General features: G+C 43.6%; 1 protein-coding gene across 4 annotated transcripts in view; it reads right to left on the reverse strand.

Moving 5' to 3' along the window:
- Window positions 1-26035, reverse strand: part of LOC142433056 (uncharacterized) — a 44439-nt gene that overhangs the window by 16324 nt on the left and 2080 nt on the right. For 2 of the 4 annotated variants that reach the window (XM_075538173.1, XM_075538174.1), the window contains 3 exons: window positions 12736-12862; window positions 10938-11088; window positions 8049-10260 (listed from right to left, as the gene is read on the reverse strand). In XM_075538173.1, the coding sequence (XP_075394288.1) occupies window positions 8382-10260; window positions 10938-11088; window positions 12736-12862 (2157 nt within the window). In that variant the 3' untranslated portion in view covers window positions 8049-8381. Of the gene's footprint in view, window positions 1-5693; window positions 5877-8048; window positions 10261-10937; window positions 11089-12735; window positions 12863-26035 lie in introns of those variants that run through there. The other 2 variants (XR_012781074.1, XR_012781073.1) reach the window with 2 other exon arrangements.

The raw sequence follows: 26035 nt of genomic DNA on the forward strand, positions 1-26035 counted from the left end.
TCAGAAAGCAACAAGTGTTGGAGGGGCTGTGGGGAGACAGGAACTCTCATCCACTGCTGGTGGGCCTGTAAATACGTACAGCCACTATGGAAATCAATCTGGCGATACCTAAAACAGATGGAAATAGAGTTACCATATGACCCAGCAATCTCCCTACTGGGCATATACACAGAAGAGGCAAGAAACAAACCAAGACCAGACATCTGTGCTCCAATGTTCATTGCGGCACAGTTCACATTTGTAAGGAGTTGGAAGCAACCCAAATTTCCATCAACTGACGATTGGATTAAAAAACTGCTATATACATACAATGGAGTACTACGCATCACTAAAAAGCAGTGATGAATGTATGAGGCACATAGCGGCATGGGAAGAACTGGAGGAAATCATGCTAAGCGAAGTAAGTCAGGCACAAAAGGACAAGTACAACATGAGCCCGCTGAGGTAAGCATTAAAAAATTTTTTAAAAAGCAAAAGTGGCATAGGGGAAAAAGCTACTGTATACCAACATTTTAGGGGTGAAGACTGTGTAGTATGGAAGAGACCAGACCAAAACCAGGGATGTACATGGTAGACAATGGTGGAGGAGGTGGGGAAAGGAAAACAAAAGGATGAATATAAGGAAGAAAAGGGTAGTGGGGTCATGGGGCACTAATCCACCCAAGGGGAGGGTATTGTTTATATCTCCACAGGGAAAGTGGGACCAGACTCCAACCCAGTGCCGCAAGGTGTGAATGCAATATCCCGGCGTGGAGTAGGGAACCAGTGGAGAGGTCTGGGAGGCTGGCCCCAGCACCATAAATTAAGTGGATTCCTGCCCCTCCCCTGAAAAGAATTTGTTCCAAAGGACGACATTGATTCTGCAGTTCCTGGAGATGGACATATCTGATCAGAGCACACGGGAGCAGATGAAGGGGCAGGAGGAGAGAGTGGAGCACAGCCTGGCCCACCAGGCCGTGAGGATGATGTTCCTGATTAGAGCAGCCAGTCCACAGAGAGAACAACATGGCTGGCCCCACTATGAGACATGATGCCCCTCAGTGACTAAGGGCGATACAGTGGACTGCACCGGAGACACAGTGTGGGAATTGTACCTGACCTGATCCCACCACACCGAGGCAAATCACTGGGGGAGTGCAGCGGAACAGCAAGGGAATGGAGTGGCAAGGTCCCCAGGGAATGCTGAAAGTGGACTTTGGGGCCAGGGCGTGGTGCCCCAACAGACTGGACTGGAAAACGCTCCTAAGGGCCAGCAAACGATCCCTGAACTAACTACAAGCTTTTCTCTTGTGAACTGTTTTGTTCTGTTCTTTGTCAGTGGTTTGTTTTGGTTGTTTTGTTGTCTGGTTGTATACTGTTGCTTTGTGTTCCTCTGTCTAGTTTCCGTGCATGTTAGTGACTCCACAGGTCTGTCTGAATAGGACAGGCTGGATGAACTATCTGGATGAAAAACAACGGGACCGACAGTTCCGGGGGGACTTGGGGTGGGGGGTATGGGGGTAAGGAAGTGGTGTTAACAAACACAGGGACAAGGGAAAAACATGGGACCCCAAATGGTAGAGAAGGGGGAGTGGCAGGCCTGGTGGGAAATGATCAAGGGTAAGGTTGCTTAGAGAAGAGGTATACTCTAGCCCAGGTGGCGATGAAGCATGGTAGTAGGGCAGGAGGAAAGTCAAGGGAGATGGAGGAAAGAGCTAGGAGTCAAAGGGCATTTATGGAGGTCTAGACAGACAGGTACATGCAAATATATATAGGAGGATGGGGAAATAGATCTATGTGTCTATATTTATAGGTCAAGTATTAAGGTGGCGGAAGGCCCTTGGGCCTCTACTCAAACACTCCCTCAATGCATGAATACTTTCTTTTATTAAATTGGAACTCTATGATGCTCACTCTCCCGATATAACTGCTGAAGCCAAAGTGGATGAACAAGTAAATCTGGTGAAGAAAGCTGATGGTGCCTGGCTATCAAAAGAGATAGTGACTGGGGTCTTAAAGGCTTGAAGATGCACAAGCAGCCATCTAGCTCAGAAGCAACAAAGTCCACATGGAAGAACACACCAGCCTGTGTGATCGAGTGGTCCCGAAGGGATCAGTTACCAGGCATCAAAAAACAAAAAATCGTATCATTGACTGCACACCTCCATGATAGGATCGCTGAAGACAAATGGGTGCATAAGCAAATGTGGTGAAGAAAGTTGATGGTGCCCGGCTATCAAAAGAGATAGTGTCTGGGGTCTTAAAGGCTTGAAGGTGAACAAGCGGCCATCTCGCTCAGAAACAAATAAGCCCACATGGAAGAAGCACACCGGCCAGTGCGATCACGAGGTGCCAAGGGACCAGGTATAAGGCATCATGCAAAAAAAAAAAAAAAAGATATAAGTGTGTGTATGTATGTGTACATATGTTTATATGTATATATGTATGTATATATGTATATATATCATATTAAATGAAGGGGGAAGTGCAGAGTGGAGACCCAAGGCCCAAGTGTCGACCAATGGAGATCCCCTCATAGAGGGGTTTAGGAGAGGAGATGGGTTAATTAGGGTGTGAGGTAGTATCGATGAAGAACACAGCTTTCCCCCGGATCCTGGATGCTTCCTCCCCCCAACTACCATGATCCGAATTCTACCTTGCAGGGCTGGATAGGACAGAGGCTGTACACTGGTGCATATGAGGGTTGGAGGTACAGGGAATCCAGGGTGGATGATACCTTCAGGATCAAGGGTGTGAGGGACGATGCTGGGAGAGTGGAGGGTGAGTGGGTTGGAAAGGGGGAACTGATTACAAGGATCCACATGTGACCTCTTCCCTGGGAGAGGGACAGCAGAGAAGGGGGGAAGGGAGACTCCGGATAGTGCAAGATATGACAAAACAACGATGTATAAATTACCAAGGGCATATGAGGGAGGGGGGAAGGGGGAGGGAGGAGGGGAAAAAAAGAGGACCTGATGCAAGGGGCTTAAGTGGAGAGCAAATGCCTTGAGAATGATTGGGGCAGGGAATGTATGGATGTGCTTTATACAATTGATGTATGTATATGTATGGACTGTGATAAGAGTTGTATGAGCCCCTAATAAATTGTTTTTAAAAAAAGATAGGCTGGATGAACTATCTGGCGGAAGAACAATGGGACTGACAGTTCCAGGGGGACATGGGATAGGGGAAGGTGGGGGGAAAGGGAATGGTGTTAACAAGTCCAGGAACAAGGGAAAAAATGTCCCAAATTGGTGGTGGGGTGTGTGTGGCTGGCATGGTAGGTCATGATCAAGGGTAATGCAACTAAGAGGTAGAGCTGAAACCCAGGTGGATATGGAGCATGATAGTGGGACAGGAGGAAAGTCAAGGGAAATAGATGAAAGAGATGTGAGGCAAAAGACATTTATAGAGGTCTAGACAACGACGTACATATGCAAATATATATATACGAGGATGGGTCCAGGTAGCTCAGAAGCAACAAAGTCCACGTGGAAAAAGAACACCAAGCTGTGCAATCACGAGGTGTCGAAGGTATAAGGCATCATCAGAACAAATAAATCTTACCCTAGAGAATAAAAAGGGGAAATGCAGAGTAGAGATCACAGCCCATTTTTCAGCCACTAGAGATCCCCTAGCAGAGGAGTCTAGGGGTGGAGATGAGTCAGTGAGGGTGCGCTGTACCACCGAGGAAGAATACAGCTTTCCTCTAGTTCCTAAATGCTTCCACCACCCACCCCGCTTCCCCCGCCTATTGTGATCCGAATTCTACCTTGCAAGTCTGGATAGAGCAGAGGAGGTACACTGGTGCAGACAGGAGCTGGAAGCACAGGGAATCCAGGGCGGATGATACCTTCAGGACCAGAGGTGTGAGTGGCAATAATGGGAGGGTAGAGGGAGAGGGGGCTGGAAAGAAGGAACCAATTACAAGGATCTACGAGTGATCTCCCTGGGGGACAGACAACAGGAAAGGGGGTGAAGGGAGACGTCAGACAGGGCAAGATATGACAAAATAATTATTTATAAATTATCAAGGGCTTATGAGGGAGGGGGAAGCAGGAAAGGAGGGGAAAAAAGAGGACCTTATGCAAAAGGCTTAAGTGAAGAGCAAATGCTTTGAAAATGACGAGAAAAACTGTACAGACGTGCTTTACACAACTGATGTATTGATTGTGATGAGTTGTATGAGCCCCTAATAAAAGGTTAAAAAAAAACCCAGCCCTACAAAAGAACCTACCTGACACGAAGCACAAATAAAAGATATCACCACACATAAAGCATCCTCACCCAGAGGGCAAAAAACAGAAAACAGACCTAAAGATAGCATTGACTTATATATGGTAAGACTTCAAAGGCTGCTGAGGCATTAAAAAAGAAAAATGAAAAAAGGCAAATTGGGGGATAGGGAAAAAGCAATGGTATACAAATATTCCTGGGGGGAGGACCAGGTGGTGTGGTGGGGAGCAGACCGAATACAGGGATACACACGGTAGACAACTGAAAAAGAAGGCAGGGAAAGGAAAAAATAATAAAAAAGAAAACGGTAGAGGGGCACAGGGCAGTGAGCCACCCAAGGGGAGGGTATAGTTTGTGTCTCCACAGGGAAAGAGGGATCAGACTTCAACCCGATGCTCCAAGATGTGAAGGCAACATGCTGGCGTGGAGTGGTTAACCAGTGGAGAGGTTTGAGGGGCCAGCCCCAACCCCAACTACTAAGGGGACATCTGCCCCTTGCCTCAGAAGAATTTATATCAAAGGACAGCAAAGCATCTACAGCTCTGTAATAGGGACATATCTGATGAGAGGATATGGGAGATGAAGAGGGAGGAGAGTGGAGCACAGCATGGCCAGGGGGTTGATGGTACCAATTAGGACAGCCAGTCGACTGAGAGGACAACATGGCCGGCCCCACTATGAGACAAGATGACCCTCACTGAATGATTCATAACCCCACAAGCGACAACACCGGAGACACAGGGAATTGTACCTGATTGGATCTGACACACCGAGGCAAAACATCAAGGGTAGTGCAACAGAACAGCAAGGGAATGGAGCAGCAAAGTCCCCAGGGAAAGCTGAAGGTGGACTTCGGGGCCAGGGCGTGGTGCCCCAACAGACTGGACTGGAAAACACTCCGAAAGACCAACAAACAATCCTTAAACTAACTACAAGCTTTTCTTTCTTGTGTTGTTTTGGTTATTGGTCTGATATTTTGTTGTATATTGTTGCTTGGTTGTGCTCTGTATTGTTTCTGTGCATGTTACTATCTCCGCAGGTCTAAGACAGGCTGGATGAAAAATCAGAGGAGAAAACTGGACCGATAGTTACATGGGGACATGGGATAGGGGGAGGTGGGGGGAAAGGTAGTGGTGTTAATAAACCCAGGGACAAGGGAACAACATGCGATCTAAATCTGTGGTGAGAAGGGTGTGGGGGGCCTGTTTGGGCATGATCAAGGGTAATGTAACTAAGGAATTACTGAAACCCTGGTGGGACTGAGCATGATAGTTGGACAGGAGGGAAGTCAAAGGAAATAGAGGAAAGAGCTGGGAGGCAGAGGACATTTATAGAGGTCTAGATAAAGACATGTACATATGCAAATATATTTATACATGAGAATGGGGAAAAATATCTATGTGCATATATTTATAAGATTAGTATTAAAGTAGCAGAGGGAGATCAGGCCTCCACTCATTGGCATTCTATGGTGCTCACCTTCCCGACACAACCGCTGAAGACAAAGTGGGTGAACAACTTCAATGTGATGAAGACAGGTGATCGTGCCCGGCTATCAAAAGAGAGCGTCTGAGGTCTTAAAGGCAAACAAGCGGTCTTCTAGCTCAGAAGCAACAAAGCCCACATGGAAGAAGCACACCAGCCTGTGTGACGACGAGGTGCTGAAGGGATCAGACATCAAAGAACAAAAAAAATCATATTTTTGCTCACTTCCTGATATGATCGCTGACAAATGGGTGCATAAGCAAATGAGGCGAAGAATGGATCAGGTAACATGACAACAAAAATCTTACCATAGTGCATGAGGGGGGGAATGCGAAGTGGAGACCCAAAGCCCATTTGTAGGCCACTGGACATCCCCTTACGGAAGGGTCGAGACAGGCTGCGACATAGCAATGATAAATAATACAACTATCCTCTAGTTCCTAAATGCTTCCTTTCCCCACCGCCGACTGTCAAGATCCGAATCCTACCTTTTAAACCTGAATAGACCAGAGGAGGTACACTGGCACAGATGGGAACTGGAAACACAGGGAAGCCAGGGCAAATGAACCTTTCAGGACCATTGGTGTGAGTGGCAACACTGGGAGGGCATAAGGAGGGTGGGTTGGAAAGGGGGAACCTATTTCAAGGATCTGCATGTGACATTCACCCTGGGGAACATACAACAGAAAAGTGGGGGGGAGACGTGGGACAGAACAAGATATAACAAAATAATAATTTTTAAATCATCAGGGATTCATGAGGGAGGGGGAGTGGAAAAAATTAGGACCTGATGCCAGGGGCTTGGAAGGACAGCATGTTTTGAGAATCAAGAGGGCAATGCATGTACAAATGGACTTTACACAATTGATGTATGCATGGATTGTGATGGGAGGTGAGTCCCTAATAAAATAATTTTTAAAAAATAAAAAAAAATGAGTTCCCCACTCCACAGGGCAGTTCAAGATTGTTCTGCAGTGTCACCGTGAATAAGTCGCCTATGTGGCAGTGAGTGTGCTACAAAGATACACATACATACACACAAAAATACTTAAGTACATACACATAAATATATACACGTACATACACAAAAATATATAAAACCTACACAGGTACACACACAGACATATATATACATATACATATTTGAACACTAAGAATCTTTTGTGTTTTTCAAAAAATAATCACGTTCTTCAAAGCACCCGACTCTTCACCTATCAGGTCTACAGTGTTCAGGATTGATATAAATAGGAAAAGGAAAACTAAGACAAATTTGGATGATTTTTGTGGCCAACAAGCTGGTTTTAAGCAAAACAATTATCTGTCTTCCAGACGCGTATCACATCACTGTTGAAACCTAAACTACTGAAGTCCGTTGGGTGATGACTCGCACAGGGACTCCACAGGCAGAGAAGACGTGCCTCATAAGATCGTACAGGCTTTAAAATCATTTTGTATGGTCACTGCACCATCTTTCTTCTTGAAGTGCCTGGTGGGTATAAAATGCTGGCTTTTCCATGAGCACCCTGATAGCTACTGCACCATGCCATCTTGCTGCCATTGAGCTAATGCAAGCCCGTGGGTTTCTGACACTGAAGCCGTTTACAGTAGACAACCAGTCTTTCTCCCGCAGTGATACTGGTACTTCCCACCTGCAGGACATGAAGATCAAAGCCCAACATGTGGCCACTACATCACCACAGCCCTTTATTTTAATGTGAAAGATGATTCAACACATCTGGGTGCATCTCTGCAATCTTCCTAATGCACCGAACCTGTCATTACAATCGAACTGGAGGAGCTGACACCAAGGGCTCCAGGAGAAAGAAAAAGGTTTAGAAAATGACGGTGGTCACATACGGACAGACGTGCTAGATAAGATTGATGTATGGGTTGTGATAAAAGCTGTAAGAGTCCCCAATAATCTATTTAAAAAAATCAAACTATAATTAGTTCATTCCCACATAGGAGGGACTTTAACTTACAGATAGACGAAGAAGAATGTGTTCATAATATGGAGGATGCCGGTACTGAATTTCTCAGAAACACCAGCACTCCAATTCATAAGTATTTGAACAAACAAGTAAAAAGAACACTCCATTAAGAAAACATACCACAAAAAACATACCACAAATCATATACTCAATAGGTATCAATGGATACTACAATTCATAGGATCAGATATGAAGAAAACCAAATATGTGAATACCTCAAAATATAATAGTGATAATTATATTAAAAGTCGAAATAATAGCATGGAAAGTCATCATATATAAAAGTGAAAGAAAATACTCTTGAATCAAACACAAGGTCAATGTAATTAATTACATTCAAGTTTTAATTATTGGTTAAGGGGATTTTCTGAAGCATTCTTGTTAAAAGCCAAAGATATGAAGAAATAGGTTAAAATCCACAAAATGGCATTTATCTTCAAGGCACAAAATACTTTAAATCTTCTGGGAATCAACATTCCTTTCTTACTAAGAAACACTGCTAATACAACACTTGGTGATTTATGTTTGAAATGATAGTAGCAAGCAGGAGACCTCGGATTTTCAATCTCTCAACTATAAGTTCTTGAAATGATGTAAAAATCTTCTCCCAGTCCTTATATTCTTAAGACCTCGCTCCTGTAAGTTGTGATACCAAAAGTGGTGTCAGACCTTAAGGATCTCCCACAATACTTAGGGCTTCTCTTTGCTGTGAATTTCTCTGTGTCTTCTGAGGTTAGAGGATTGCCTAAATACTTTGCCGCAGTCTTCACATGCATAAGGCATTTCCCCACTGTGATTTCTCAGATGGATCTTTAGCGTAGAGGAAGAAATGAATGCTTTCCCACACTGTTGACATTCATAAGGCTTCTCTCCACTATGGGTTCTTAGATGGACAGTGAGAGCTGAAGACTTAGCAAAGCCTTTGCCACATTTACACTCAAATGGCTTTTTTCCACTGTGTATTCTTTTGTGCCTTCTGAAAGCAGTGGAATCCCTAAAAGGCTTCCCGCATTCTTTACATGCATAAGATCTTTCTCCACTATGAGTTCTCTTATGTGCAGTCAGGTGTGTGGCTTCTCTAAAGGCTTTCCCAGGAACTCTGAATTTATGTGGTTTCTCTCCACTGTGGGTCCTTATATGTATCTTGAGGGCAGGTTGAGAAACAAAGGCCCTCCTACATTCCTTGCATTTGTAAGGCTTCTCCCCACTGTGAATTCGCAAATGTGTGTTAAGGTTGAAAGATCGATTAAAGGTTTTCCCACACTCTTTACATTCATAAAGCCTTACTCCAATATGAGTTCTTCTATGTACCCAGAGAGCTGAGGACTGTCTGAAGGTTTTACCACATTTCTCACACAGATACGGCCTGTCTCCACTGTGAGTTCGCATGTGTGCAGTGAGACCTGAGGAATAGGTAAAAGCTTTCCCACATTCCCCGCATTTAAAATGTTTCTCGCCACTGTGAATTCTTTTATGCAGAGCTAGGCCTGAAGAAGAAACAAACTGCTTCCCACATTGTTTACATTCATAAGGTTTCTCTCCACTGTGAGTCCTTTTATGAATATTCAAGTTTGAAGATTGACTAAATGTTTTCCCGCACTGATTACATTGATAAGGCTTCTCTCCACTGTGAATTTTTTGATGACAAGCAAGGTTTGATGAGCAATAGAAAGCTTTCCCACATTCTCTACATTGAAAAGGTCTTTCTTCACTGTGGGTTTTTAAATGTGCATTGAGGGTTGAAGAAGTTTTGAAACCTTTCCCACATTCTCTACATTTATAAGGCCTTTCTTGACTGTGGGTCTTTAAATGTGCCCTGAGGGTTGAAGTATATTTGAAAGATTTCCCACATTCTCTACATTCATAAGGCCTTTCCTCACTGTGGGTCTTTAAATGTTCACTGAGGGCTGAGGAAAATTTGAAAGCTTTCCGACATTCTGTACATTCATAAGGCCTTTCTTCACTGTGCATTTTTAAATGTTCACTGAGGGATGAGGTAAATTTGAAAGCTTTCCCACATTCTCTGCATTCATAAGACCTTTCTTCACTGTGGGATTTTAAATGTACCCTGAGGATTGAGGAATATCTGAAAGCTTTCCCACACTGCTTACATTCAAAAGGTTTCTCTGCACTATGAGTTCTTGAGTGTCTGGTGAGGGCTGCAGGAACCCTAAAGACTTTTCCACATTCTTTACAACCATGCCGTTCCACACCAGTGAGTTCCATCACAGGAGTTTCATGGGCAGACACACAAGGGGCATCCTTCTTCTGATCCTGACATGTAAGAGGGTACCTCCCTTTACGAGTCCTTACAGGAGTGCTTAAGTGACAAAGACACCTGCAGGATTCTCCACATTCCTTACACGGACAGGTGGTACATTCAGTGTGACATCGAATGTGCTGGCTATGAGATGCCTGATCCACGAACGCTTTTCCACAAGTACAGCATTCAAAACGATTGGGTTGGGGAGCATTTCTTTGTGGCACATCAAGACATGGAAGCTGGCCAAAGGGCTTCTCACAAGGATAGCCTCCATTTCCTTCAGCACCACTCTTTGCTTTATGGATCCTGTTAAAAACAGGCAGCATACAGTGAGAAAGACATATGTCCGCCTTTCACGACGACCAGACACGGTTACTGTGTATGGTATTTACGCCAACTCATCTCATGTTAAATGGGCTAAATGATCTGCCAGAAATGCAACAACTTCAATCACGGTTTTTCAAAAGTGAGACTTTCACATTATTGCGCTCAAGGGAAATGTTTCAAATATTCAATACATTAAATTCATGGATATATTTTTATTATAAAAACCATATGAATACTTCATTTCATGTCTAGTCTTTTCTTCAGGATCCTGAATCCCCGGGGAATCATAGCAGAAAGTGTACTACTGCCAGGATGCTGGAGAGGGACACATTCCAAGTAGCAAAAGCTGCCACCGTTTTTGGACAGGACAGCAAGGAATGTTTCTTTCATGGGTCACTATCTGATGAGAAACAAATCTGGTTGCTATGGAACATCTACTCTATCCTCATTTAGGCTGGGAGTCAATCGTAATTGGGGACTCACTAGAAGCTGATTTGAAGTCATGATATGCAAAGTTCATGGAAATATTCCATAACTTTTTATACCAATGTTCTGTGAACTTTTTGAATCCTAATCATAGAATCAGAAATTGTTTTTCTTGATACCTTGTGAATTTTCTCCCAGGTACTGGCTACCATTGCATGGATGGTACTCACCTCAAAAGCCTAACATGGTATCTCCGCTGGTCTTTACTGCCACGTGACTGCAAGATTTCCCCTAACATGGGGGATCCGGAGTTACTGAGCATGAATGCTGCCAGAATATGTTCAATGGATAACTTTCCTCCATCATTAAATCTTCCACAACCTGATACAGTAATACAGGTTGAGAATCACAATACAAAGCAAAAAGAAAGGATCAAGAATGAGAAAAAACAAGAACAAATAACTCATAAACAAAGATAGACCTGGCCACATTTTTGAAATTTCACCATGTTAGGAAGGTTTAAAATAACTTATGAGGAAATACTACCACGAAGATTGAGAGTGATGGAGACACAAGGAGCTGCAATTACAGATCTACATAGAAAGACAGTGTCCAAAATATATATGCAACTCTTGAAGGGGAGGCAGGGTCTCACGACAAAGAAGTGAGGTTTGCTCATCAGAGCAGTGTGCTCAGCCATCGGTGGGCCTTTGTCCACCCAACACATACATACTGATCTGTAAACTGCTGGACTCAAGTCTACTTCCCAACCTGCAATGCTGGTTATCCCAAAGTTCCCTCCTTTCATCCTGCTTCTTCTGCAGTATCCCTGGATAAAGCTGATCTCCATGGTCCTTGCTACTCTGGGAAAACGAGCAGGTATAGTGGGAATTGTACCTGTCACCAATGCATTCACTGCAACATTGCAGTGCAGAACAATGGACATTTTCCCAACACAAACAAATACTTCGCTCTTCACTCTCGGAAGATGGGCAGCTGTATGTTTACTTACAGCAAAATACTCAGGCAAACTTTAACAGAAAAAAGAAACATTTCAACAGTGTCTTTAAACAAAAGGGTTCCAGAAGGAACCACATGGTTTGCAAATGCACACACCTACACTGTTTCCTTCATGAAGGGCTCTTGTACCAGGGTCTTTAATTGCCACAGGGAGAAAGGAGCACACAATAAAACTTTAGGTTCATGGGGAAACCAGGATAGTGAGCTTGTCAAGGGGCTGTAACGTGTATTTAAAATCGCATTTCCACTCACTCATTCTCTCTCTCACTCACTCTCTCAACTAACTCTAACTCACCCACTCACTCATTCTCTCACTCTAAATCACTCTCTCACTCACTCACTCACTTATTCTCTCACTCACTCACTCTTACTCTAACTCACTCTCACTTACTCACTCACTCACTCTAACTCACTCACTCACTCTCACTCTCTCTCTTACTCACTCTCACTCTAACTCACCCAACTCACTGTAACTCACTCTCTCACTCACACACTCACTCACTCATTCTCTCACTCATTCACTCTCTTACTCTAACTCACTCACTCACTCACTCACTCACTCTTACTCTAACTCACTCACTCACTCTCACTTACTCACTGACTCTCTCACTCACTCACTTACTCTAACTCACTCACTCACTATCTCACTCACTCATTCACTCTCTCTCTTACTCACTCTCACTCTAACTCACCCACTCACTCTAACTCACTCTCTCACTCACTCTCTCTCACTCACTCACTCATTCTCTCACTCATTCACTCTCTTACTCTAACTCACTCACTCACTCATTCTCTCACTCACTCTTACTCTAACTCACTCACTCACTCACTCATTCTCTCACTCACTCTAACTCACTCACTCACTCTCTCTCATTCACTCACTCTCACTCACTCAAACAAAAAATAAATAAAATAAAATCGCATTTCCATTCTTCAGCGCAAATACTCAAACAAATGGCAACAGTGAAATATTGTTATTTACTGAGGGTAGGGATGAACCATTCTTACCTATTGAAGCTAGATTTTCCAACGTTTCCACCATCACATCTTGGTAGACTTTCTTCTGATAAGGATCAAGCAAATCCCACTCTTCCTGGCTAAAGACCACGATCACATCCTCAATGTCCACTGGATCCTAAAACAACCACGCATTCAAGATGAACACGGTATCATGTGTTCAAATGTTACAAGAACAAATAGCGAGGCTGACAGTTCTGGGGAAGGAGAATTCAGAAAAACGTAACACAAAATTCTGAGTTCTATCAAGGGATGCTGGATACAGTACAGACACAGTCTCATCCTCCCACAAATTGCCAATGACATCTTGCACCACAGCTTTCCAGCACAGTGACATCCCCTTTCCTCTGACTGTGACCCACTGCAGTTGTCCTCCCCTCTTTTTATAGTCAGGGACAAAGTGCAAGTTTCACATGTCCGTGAAGAGTGACACTGGTGAACTCAGGGGCAGTGCTACTCTGTCCTCCAGGTTGACACTAAGTTGCACAGAAAGAAGGCATGACCTTGAAGAGATAGAGAATAATCTATAAACACTCAAAACTAAGCTGCAAGATAAAAATGGGATGGAATATACGAGACCTGTGGGACAATCTTCAAAGGGAGCGATCCTCTCATTCAGAAGATCGCAAAGGAAAGACAACACAGATGCCCAGCAGTCAGGAAAGGTCATAACACCTGAGAAATTTAGAAAATTAACTATGCTCACCAAATCAGATTCAAGAAGTTCAGGAAACACAATCAAAGCTAAATTCAAAAAAATCAATTGAGTGCTACATGAAGACTACACATAATCTAACAGAAAACACTAGTGGAAGGTTGGCATACTAGGTTACTGAATTGCTAACTGCCAGGTCAACAGTTCAAAACTAACAGATGCTTCAGGGAAGATAGATGAGGTTTTCCATTCCTGTAAAAACCAGCAGCCCTGCAATCTCACAGCAGCAATTCCACCCTGTCCCATAGATTCTCTGTCATTCCTGACTCGGTGGTAGTGATAATTCATTGAAGAGGATGCTTAAGAAACCATGGAAGCAAAATGCAAGTGGCATGAAGCATATAATCTTTAGGATAGTGAGGAAACAAGACAAGTTGAAATTCTGTATCCAGCACAATTACCCTTTTGGAGAAGGCAGTGAAAATAAAAACAAGCATTATTGACAATGATAAAAATACAGTGTAAGCATCATGCATTGCTGTCTAGAATGAAGAAAGAAACAGCAGCTGTCCAAGATTTGGCAGTTCCTAAAAACAAAGGTTGACAACAGAATGACCCAGCAATCTCTAGGCAAATACACAAAAGATCTCAAAGCAGAGTATCATGTACAACCACTGAGGAAAGTGATATGGGACTATCTCTAACCGCTGGGGATAGAAACGCCATGGGCCAGCTGTATCTCTACTGGGCATTTACTCTAACGAATGAGGGAGCCTTAACAAGCACAGATCAGCACTCCCATGTTCCTCACAGCAATGTTTACGGCAGCAAGAAGCTCGAAACAGCCTGGATGCTCATCAGTTGACCAATGAATACAGGTATTATTATGTATACACAATGGAATACTACATGGCTAGACCTGGAAAACATTACTCTAAATCATTCACGAAGGATAAATAATGCCTGAGATCAAGACTAGCAGGATAAAAGCAGGACAGACCTGGTTCTCGCATACCAAAAAGAATACACAGTAGGGATTCCCGGGGGTGGGAGGGAACAGATAGGAAGGTAAAGGAACAGACCAGAAGGTAGACCAGGACTGACTCTGGTAAAAGGGAGGATGAATCCTGGTTAGCATCAGACTTAGGGACTTCAGGTGGCCTGGGCTGGGATGCCTTCTGGATATAAGACTGTTTCTTAATTTAAAAAAAAAGTGTTTTATACATACACGAGTGAGCACTGGGTTTGTTTCTCCAGACAACGCAGCCCAATACAGCCTCCTTTGATCACAGACCTGCCCGACCTGGGCAAGTGTGATTTACTCTACGTACACAAGGCTAGTAGCCAGTACAAAATCACCTGACATAAACCCTCATTTCAACAGGCTTAATAAGAAAAAGCATATGAACATATCAACTCTGGCAGAGAGATTACTTAACAAGGTCCAACACCTGTTCAAAATAAAAGTAATTAGCAAAGTGGGCAAAGAGTTTAATGGCTTCCTAATGAAAAAGAACATCTACCCAAACCCTACCACTGACATCAAGTTTACGAGCAAAAAACCAGATTTATCTGGAGAAGATGGGAAAGAAGGCAAGGCGTGTCCCAACTCACCACTACAACCTGACACTGTGCGAGAAGTCTGGGGTAATGAAAGAAAACAATAAAGGAAGTAAGGCAAACAGACTTTCACGGAAAACTCTAAACAATCGATAAAAATAATCATGAAATCAGTATTCATATTAAACTTCCTGTACAAAACATTAATGTCCAGTTCAATCTGCATGCAATTTAGCATACCAGATAGCAATTAAGCAATTGTCATTTGTAACTCAAAACACACAAGCATTTACACGGGTAACACCAAAAACGAAATACTCTAGAGGTCAGAAAACAAGGTAAGAAAATGGCAAAGCTAATGAATGAACTCAAAGGTCAGACTAACAGGAGACAAAAAACTATTTCCTTGAGGTGATTTCCACCCAGAAATATGTGGCTAGTGGGTTGTATTAACACTTAGGGGTCACCTCAAATCTTGTGATTCAAAAAAGTTACTACGCTTTATTCATCATTGTATTGGTAGCTCTTACCGATGTGTTAATTTTCCACAATTCAAAGACATGAACACAATTTCACAATGGCTACTGCAATCTGTTTCACACCATTTTTCTGTCTTCTTGAACTCTTTCCTATCAGCCCCCCTTTGTCCCCTCCCTGTCCTTCAATCAAATTATGATGGAGACTTGGAACCTTCTGTTAGGTTGTTTCTAAACCAATTACTTCACTGTTTCTCTTTAGTGAAAAGTGTCTTCCTTAAGAAGCATACACAAACTTTCTCCAAGGAGAGAGAGTGGTCCCATGAGGAGAGGCCACAACACAGTAGGGTATGTAAGTATATGGGCACACAAATACATGACTGATGGCCGTAGACATAGGTAGAAATCTGCAGTGAGCTTTTTTTGTTTCTGTGGGGAAAGGGTTTTTGGGTTTTTTTTGTTAAACTTTTATTGCTTATGTGTACCTGGTCCGACCAACTTTACTAAATTTGAATGTTGAAATGGCTATTTATTTATTATTATCTCCACCGACATCAATTTGCACAAACTCGTTAACAAAGGCAATAAAAGAGTTCTATCCCCTGCTTTGGGGATGTTAACTGCACTGAGTGGCCTTCCTTCCAGAAGAAAGGATGTTGAAAATCAAAGACACCTGGAAATTAGTCTGATGGAAGAGGCACATCTCTAATCAGAGCACACGGGAGCAAATGAATGTGGAGGAAGAAGTGGAGACCATCCTGGCCCAGCAGGCCTGGAGGACAATATCCCCTCTCCGAACAGCCAATGCAGAGTGGGCTGTATGGCGGATTTCACTATGAGACACGATGTCCGTCGCTGACCCAAGGGGGACACATGATGAACCAGGGTTTGGATTGGACCTGTGTGCTGACCGGACCACAGTGAGGCACAACACTGAGGGCAGAAGGGGCGGGGGGAGCAGAGCAAGGAGCTGCCAAGGGAGTACGAAGAATAGACTTTGGGGCCAGAGCGTGGTAACCAGTCTGACTCAACGGGAGGATACTCCTAGAGGTCAAAATCGGACCTTGAGCAATTTACAGGTTTTTCTTTTTAAAAATTAATGAATTTTTATTATTTTGGTTACTGGTTTTCATTTTTGTTGTCATTGTACTCTCCTTTGTTGCTTTGTCTTGCTACGCCTTGTTTTTTTGGTGCATATCATTACATCTGCAGTTCCACCTAGATAAGATGTGCTCGATGAAGAGTCTGGAGGAGAAAACAATGGGACCTACGGATCTGGAGGGACATGGGAGAGGGGGAGGCGGGGTAAGAGGACGGTGTTGACCAATCCAGGGACAGAGGCAAACCAAGTGATACAAAGTTACTGGCAAGGAGGGTCTGAGAGGCCTGGTAGGGATTGATCAGGGCATTGCAACTGAGAGCAATTACTGGAATCCAAATGCAGGTTGAGCATGACAGTGGGACAAAAGGAATTCATGAATAAGGAGGGTCCAGAGAGCTGCCGAACCTACTTCCTCTGACTGAGAAAGTGCAGGGTGAGGAAGGATTTCAACGTGATTGGGTTGTGAACCAACTCCACTTGACTTCAAACAGGGAGTGCAACGCTGGGCTTCCTGAGGACAGTTCTGGGCGGAGGACCTTGAGGTGAAGTAGGAGAGCGCCACTGTACAAGGCCCCAGGCTGTCCTGATGGTCACGATCTGAGATCTTTGATCATCTCTCTGAATGATACAATTCACTAGCCTGCAGATTGTGAGTCACCAGCAGATAAGAGGAAAGAGGAATAAGTGCTTCATTTTTGTATTATTATTTCTGGGCTGTCCTCATGAGATTCAAACACGTGAACATCATCAGAGCTGATCCAGGTAAGACAAAACAGACCATCTCATTTGCCGGCAGTGTTCTAAGGATAAAACAAAACGACCAATGCTCAGGAATCACTGACATTCAACGATGTGGTTGTAAAGTTCACCGGGGAGGAATAGGTGCTCGTGAACCCTGCTCAGAAGACTCTATATCAGGATGTGATGTTGGAGAACTATCACAACCTGGTTTCCATCGGTGAGGACAATTCTGAAGTCACTGGCTTTTCCTATCTAAGGTGCTAGAATCTAGCAGTGTCTGTGCTGTTCTGAAAGAGGTCAATTCTCATTGCATCCTCTGGTCCTAAGTTAGTGGGTAACGTCCTCTACCCTTGAGAGAACACCTTTTACTTTGTTCCTTTGGACATGAGTTTCCTAGAAATACAACATTCTGCAGGCTTTATGATCCTTAGGTAAATTTTTGTGTGTCTGATTCTGTAACTGCTCATGAACAGGTTATCGAGTTAACACCCCAGTAGCTTTTACTTAATTGGAACAAGGAGAACAGTGCTCTGTATTAGAAACAAGCTATAGTGCGGAAGAGAGCTGATGGTATCCACCTATCAAAGGATATAGTGTCTGGAGTCTTAAAGGCTAAAAGGTAAACAAGCGACCATCTAGTTCAAAAGCAATAAAGCCCACATGGAAGAAGCAAAACAACCTGTGACACCACGAGGTGTCAAAGGGATCAGGTATCAGGCATCATCAGAAAAAAAAATCTTGATAGTGAATGAGGGAGGGAGCGTGCAGTGGAGACCCAAAGCCCATTTGTAGGCTACTGGACATCACCTAACAAAAGGTTCTGGGGAGGAGACAAGCCGGTCAGGGAACAATGTGGCAACGATAAAAAATACAACTTTCCTCTAGTTCCTAAATGTTTGCACCAATCCCCACTATCATGATCCCAATTCTACCTTGCAAATCTGGCTAGACCAGAGGATGGACACTGGTAGGGGTAGGAACTGGAAACACAGGGAATCCAAGGTGGACGATCCATCCCTACAGTACAAGTGGTGTGCATGGTGATAATGGGAGTCTGGAGGGAGGGTGGGTTGGAAAGCAGGAACTGATTACAAGGATCTACCTGTGAGCTCCTCCCTGGGGGACTGACAAACAGAAAAGTGGGTGAAGGGAGATGTAGGTCAGGGAAAATTATGACAAAATAATAATTTATAAATTATCAATGGTTCATGAGGAAGGGGAAAAATGAGGAGCTGGTGCCAGGTGCTTAAGTGGAGAGCAAATGTTTTGAGAATGATGAGGGCAATGAATGTAAAATGTGCTTTACACAATTGATGTATGTATGGATTGTGATAAGAGTTCTATGAGCCCCTAATAAAAAGATTAACAACAAGAAAAAGAGAAAACAGAAAAAAAGAGACAGGCTATAGTGGACTTTTTCAGGTGTGTGGTCAAAATACCTTAAGAAGAACTGGCCAGGGTGATTGATTCAACTGGTAGACCACACAGCCATGATAGGTATGGCTGATGCATGAAAGTGTGTACGTCTTATTCGAATGTGAGAACTTTTCGCAGAAGTTGAGAGAAGTACTCCTGTAGCTCTTCTGAGATTACATTTCTATTTATTTGATTTACACTACCGTATGTTTGGTTCCATAGTGTTCTTTCTTGAAGATTCTCAAACCTTTACCTCTTTTATGTTCTTCCACCTTAGTATGAAAGCCCATCTTGGACCTCCACTCAAGGCCTTACTCAATGCAAGAACACTTTGTTCTATTAAATAGGCATTCCATGATGCAAAGCTTCTGAAAGAATCGCTGAAGACAAATATGTGCATAAGTAAATGTGGTAAAGAAAACTGATGGTAGAACAACATGGCTGGCCCCACTATGAGACATGATGCCAATCAGTGACTAAGGGCGACACAGGGGACAGCACCGGAGACACAGTGTGGGAATTGCACCTGACCTGATCCCACCACACCGAGGCAAATCACTGGGGGAGTGCAGCGGAACAGCAAGGGAATGGAGTGGCAAGGTCCCCAGGGAATGCTGAAAGTGGACTTTGGGGCCAGGGTGTGGTGCCCCAACAGACTGGACTGAAAAACGCTCCTAAGGGCCAGCAAACGATCCCTGAACTAACTACAAGCATTTCTCTTGTGAACTGTTTTGTTCTGTTCTTTGTCAGTGGTTTGTTTTTGTTGTTTTGTTGTCTGGGTGTATACTGTTGCTTAGTTTTCCTCTGTCTTGTTTTCGTGCATGTTAGTGTCTCCACAGGTCTGTCTGAATAGGAGAGGCTGGATGAACTATCTGGAGGGAAAACAACGGGACCGACAGTTCCAGGGGGACTTGGGGTGGGGGGGTAGGAGGCGTAAGGAAGTGGTGTTAACAAACCCAGGGACAAGGGAAAAACATGGGACCCCAAAGGGTAGAGAAGGCGGAGTGGCAGGCCTGGTGGGGAATGATCAAGGGTAAGGTTGCTTAGAGAAGAGGTATACTCTAGCCCAGGTGGCGACGAAGCATGGTAGTAGGGCATGAGGAAAGCCAAGGGAGATGGAGGAAAGAGCTAGGAGTCAAAGGGCATTCATGGAGGTCTAGACAAAGACATGTACATGCAAATATATATAGGAGGATGGGGAAATAGATCTATGTGTCTATATTTATAGGTCAAGTATTAAGGTGGCGGAAGGATCTTGGGTCTCTACTCAAACACTCCCTCAATGCATGAATACCTTCTTTTATTAAATTGGAACTCTATGATGCTCACTCTCCCGACACAATGGCTGGAGCCAAAGTGGGTGAACAAGTAAATGTGGTGAAGAAAGCTGATGGTGCCCGGCTATCAAAAGAGATAGTGACTGGGGTCTTAAAGGTTTGAAGATAAACAAGCGGCCATCTAGCTCAGAAGCAACAAAGCCCACATGGAAGAACACACCAGCCTGTGTGATCGAGTGGTCCCAAAGGGATCAGTTACCAGGCATCAAAAAACAAAAAATCATATCATTGACTGCACACCTCCATGATAGGATCGCTGAAGACAAATGGGTACATAAGCAAATGTGGTGAAGAAAACTGATGGTGCCCGGCTATCAAAAGAGATAGTGTCTGGGGTCTTAAAGGCTTGAAGGTGAACAAGTGGCCATCTAGCTCAGAAGCAAAAAAGCCCACATGGAAGAAGCACACCGGCCTGTGCGATCACGAGGTGCCAAGGGACCAGGTATAAGGCATCATGCAAAAAAACAACGATATAAGTGTGTGTATGTATGTGAACATATGTGTATATGTATATGTATATATATACCATATTAAATGAAGGGGGAAGTGCAGAGTGGAGACCCAAGGCCCAAGTGTCGACCAATGGAGATCCCCTCATAGAGGCGTTTAGGAGAGGAGATGGGTTAATTAGGGTGCGAGGTAGTACGGATGAAGAACACAGCTTTCGCCCAGATCCTGGATGCTTCCTCCCCCCAACTACCATGATCCGAATTCTACCTTGCAGGCCTGGATAGGACAGAGGCTGTACACTGGTACATATGAGGGCTGGAGGTACAGGGAATCCAGGGTGGACGATACCTTCAGGACCAAAGGGTGTGAGGGACGATGCTGGGAGATTGGAGGGTGAGTGGGTTGGAAAGGGGGAACTGATTACAAGGATCCACATGTGACCTCTTCCTTGGGAGAGGGACAGCAGAGAAGGGGGGAAGGGAGACTCCGGATAGGGCAAGATATGACTAAATAACGATGTATAAATTACCAAGGGCACATGAGGGAGGGGGGAAAGGGGAGGGAGGGAAAAAAAAAAGAGGACCTGATGCAAGGGGCTTAAGTGGAGAGCAAATGCCTTGAGAATGATTGGGGCGGGGAATGTGCGGATGTGCTTTATACAATTGATGTATGTATATGTATGGATGGTGATAAGAGTTGTATGAGTCCCTAATAAAATGTAAAAAAAGAAAAGAGGAGAAAAAATGATTAGGGCAAAGACCGTACAGATGTGCTTTATACAACTGATGTATGTATATGTATGAACTGTGATAAGAATTGTATGAGCCCCAATAAATTGTTAAAATTAAAAAATAAATAAATAAAATAAAATGTAAAAAAAAAAAAAAAGAAAACTGATGGTGCTCGGCTATGAAAAGATATAGCATCTGGGGTCTTAAAGGCTTGAAGATAAACAAGCGGCCATCTAGCTCAGAAGCAATAAAGCCCACATGGAAGAAGCACATCAGCCTATGTGACCACGAGGTGTAGAAAGGACCAAGTACCAGGCATCAAAGAACAAAAAATCTTGGGGATGGACAACAGAAAAGGGGGTGAAGGGAGACGTCAGACAGGGCAAGATATGACCAAATAATTTATAAATTATCAAGGGCTCATGAGGGAGGGGGTATTAGGGAGGGAGGGGAAAAGAGGACCTGAGGCAAAGAGCTTAAGTGGAGAGCAAATGCTTTGAAAATGATGAGGGCAAAGAATGTACAGATGTGCTTTACACAACTGATGTATGTATGGATTGTGATGAGTTGTATGAGTCCCTAATAAAATGTTTGAAAAAAGAAAAGAACAAAAAAATCCTATCATTATAAATGAGGGTGAGTGCAGAGTGGAGACCCAAAGTCCATCTGTAGGCAACTGGAAACCCATTACAGAAGGGTCGGGGGAGGAGAGGAGCCAGTCAGGTTTCAGGGTACCAAAGATGAAACATACAACTTTCCTCTATTTCTTTTTTTTAAAGGTTTTATTAGGGGCTCATACAACTCTTATAACAATCCATGCATATACATACATCAATTGTATAAAGCACATCTGTACATTCTTTGCCCTAATCATTTTCAAAGCATTTGCTCTATTGTTCAAGTGCATAACATACTAACCCACTACATGAACCCAATTCTACATTATAAATCTGGCTAGACCAGAAGATGTACACTGGTACAGATAGGAACTGGAAACACAGGGAATCCAGGACAGATGATCCCTTCAGGAACACTGGTGAGAGTGGCTCTACCTGGAGGGTGGACGGAAGGTGGTGTAGAAAGGGGGAACTGATTACAAGATCTACATATAACCTCCTGCCTGGGGGATGGACAACAGAAAAGTGGGTGAAGGGAGATGTCAGACAGTGTAAGATAACACAAAATAAGAATTTACAAATTATCAAGGGATCATGAGGGAGAGGGAGCATGGAGGGGGAAAATGAGGAGCTGATACCAAGGGCTCAAATAGAAAGAAAATGCTATGAGAATGATGATGGCAACAAATGTGCTTGACACAATGGATGGATGGATTTTGATAAGAACTGTATGAGCCCCCAATAAAATGATTTTTTAAAAAAGGAGGGTCCTGAGAACATCCATCCCACTCTGCCTTCATCTTCCAGCTCGCTGACTGATTCCAGAGACCTGCAATTACCACCTCCACTGTACCCACTGTCCTGTGACAACCTGCATTCTGCATCATGTGGCTGTGTGACTCTGAAGTTAGGACTAGTATCGGACTTATGGACTTGGTTGGACTGGGCTGGGATGCTTTCTTGGTATGTAATTACTTCTTGATAGAAAACTCTTACACATATGTGAGTGTCACTGAATTTGTTTCTCTAGTCAACCCACCCTAACACAATAAGGTATCAAAAATGATCAATTACAGCACATTTATCAAACTAAGATAAGATGTACTGAAAACTGAAACGGGAGGAAAGAGGAAGAAGTAGTTCATGGGAACTCTGCAGGACCCCCTCCATTTTATTGTCAACTAACCTCAGACACGTCCTAGAAAGAAAATAGTGACTAGAAAACAAAAGTGAATGACAGATTTTCAGAGAAGCTAAAATGTGCAAGAGAGTCCGTATGTAATAGTGATATATTCTTGAAAATTCAAAGGATTCCCTTACTCTACAGGTAGGGAGATCAACCATCCAAGAATCAGCAATACATTAAATCTCCCGCTCGTGTAAGGCAGAGAAGCACAATGGAGACACCAGCAACACAGCGGGGTCCAGAGCGGTGGCAGGGCCGAGAGTGAAAGCAGCAGCACTCACTGGACTCCTCAGACTGGACTTCACCAAACAGACGCTCCAGAGCTGAGACATGAGGCTGTGAAGGGCTGATCCAGAGGATCTCTGAGGAGAGATTTCGCAGACAGAGGAAACAGCCAGAGAACAAGCCTCAAGATGGGAAGGCGTCTTGTGTGTTTCAGGAAGAGCCAAAGGCTAGGTGTCACTGGAACAGACCGAGATGTGGAAGAACGAGAGGAGAAGAACCTGACTGCTGATTTGGGGGTCAGAGGACAGATATTCGCGGGAACTTTTTGGAACTGGAGAGTGTGACTTCTTTCTCATCAGGGTGCAGAGCAAGGTCACCTTTCTGAACAGAAGAGGAAAGTGATCGGACAGCTGTCTAAGAAGTGGTGTGTACAAAAGAGAAAAAGAGACAGGAAGAAGCCTTGAATTGTAGGCAAAACCAGGTAAGGCTCTTTTGCTGTGGTCTCTCTCTCAATCCTTTCTTTCCCCTTCCCCCCTCTCTCCCCTCTTTCTCTTCTCTTCTCTATCACCTTCTTCTGTCCTTAATAAAAACCCATTTGGATGACCAAAAAAAAAAAAAAAACTCACACACACACACAAAAAAACAAGGTAAGAAATGATACTTTAACCTGTGCCAGTGTCTAAAAATGCTCAGAAAGACGGATCCACAGCACACAGCTAGGCCCACACACCATTTAAGATCCAGCCTCACTCATAAGCAAAGAATAGGACTAAACAGAGTCCACTGCAGAGTAGAGAAGATAAAAGCATAAATTTGATATGAACAGGTTAAAACTTTGGTAGACCTCCCCCCCCCCCACCTCTGATGCATGCTAGAACTGCTCTGGTTTCCAACATTTTCTGTACTTGGGTTTGTTTGTTTTCTGTACATATGAGGGTATATCTCAGAGGCGTTTGGTCACTGGGGAGACCCTCTTGAAGTTGTGTCATATGTGATATCGTTTTTTGGCACATGAAACACAGAAGGCATGAGCCTACATAGTAAATAGATTTAGGGGGGAGTGGGGTACAGTGTTGGTGATGAAGTGAAGGGAAGAGGTCAATAAGTCCATGTAGAAAAGGAATATTTGGAAATTGATGTGGTGCAAACGTACAATTCTGCTCACATGATTGAACTATGGACTGATATATCTATTAATTCCCAATTAATACAATTTTTTAAGTGAAGAAATACTCAAAACATAAACAGACTAACACAGGTGCCCCAACACTCACTAGCTTGTGTGACCACGAGGTGCCCAAGGGATCAGGTATCATCAGAAAAAAATTCATCAGAGTGAATGAGTGGGGGAGACCGGAGTGGAGACCCAAAGCCTCTTTGTAGGCTACCGGACATCCTGGACATGCCTTGCATAAAGGTGTCAGAGAGGAGACGAGCCAGATAGGGTGCGATGTAGCAACGATGAAAAATACAACTTTCCTCTACTTCTTAAATGCTTCCTCACACCCCCAACTATAATGATCCCAATTCTACCTTGCAAGTCTGGCTAGACCAGAGGATGTACACTGGTAGAGAAAGGAACTGGAAACACAGGGAATCCGGGGTGGATGATCCCTTTCGTATCAGTGGTGTCAGTGGTGATACTGGGAGGATGGAGGGAGGGTGGGTTGGAATGCTGGAACCGATTACAAGGATCTACATGTGACCTCCTCTCTGGGGGACGGACAACAGAAAAGTGAGTGAAGGAAGACGTTTGACAGGGCAAGATATGACAAAATAATTTATAAATAAAGGGTTCATGAGGGAGGGCAAATTTAAGGAGTTGGTGCCAGGGGCTTAAGTGAATAGCAAATGTTTTGAGAATTAGAAGGGTAATGACTGTAAAAATATGCTTTACACAATTGATGTATGGATTGTGATGAGAGTTGCATGAGTCCCTAATAAAAAGATTAACCAGAAAAAAAAGGGGGGGGGGAAACAGAGGAAAAAATAAACAGGCTACAGTGGACTTTTTCAGGTGTGTGGTCAAATACCTTAAGCGGAATTGGCCAGGGTGGTTGATTCAACTGGTAGGAGACCACACAGCCATGATAGGCATCCGCTAATGCATAAAAGTGTGTACTTCTTATTAGAATGTGATAACTCACTTTTCATGGAAGCTGAAAGAAGTACTCAACTGTAGCTCTGTAGCTCTTCTGAGCTTACATTTCCATTTATGTGATTCACACTACTGTATGTTTGGATCCATAATGTTCTTTCTTGAAGATTCTCAACCTTTCCTTCTTTTACGTTCTTCTACTTTACTATGAATGTCCATCCATTCAAGTCCTTACTCAATGGAAGAATACCTTGTTCTATTAAATTGGAATTCCATGATGCACAACGTCCTGACACAATCACTGAAGACAAATGTGGTGAAGAAAACTGATGGTGCCTGGCTATGAAAAGACACAGGGTCTTGGGTCTTAAAGGCTTGAAGGTGAACAAGCGGCCATCTAGCTCAGAAGCAACAAAGCCCACATGGAAGAAGCACAGCAGCCTGTGTGACCATGAGGTGGCGAAGGGACCAGGTACCAGGCATCAAAGAACAAAAGATCATATCATTTTAATTGTGTGAGTGCGTGCTAGAACTGCTCTGGTTTCTACCATTTTCTATATTTCCCTTTGCTTTTTGTCTGTACACATAAGGGTGTATCTCAGAGGTGTCTGGTCACTGGATTCACCCTCTTGAAGCTGTGTCACATGTGAATTCATTCTTTGGTACATGAAACACAGAAGGCATTAACCTATATATT

This window comes from Tenrec ecaudatus, chromosome X, assembly GCF_050624435.1.
Source record: "Tenrec ecaudatus isolate mTenEca1 chromosome X, mTenEca1.hap1, whole genome shotgun sequence".
In the NCBI taxonomy this organism is placed as follows: Eukaryota; Metazoa; Chordata; class Mammalia; order Afrosoricida; family Tenrecidae; genus Tenrec; species Tenrec ecaudatus.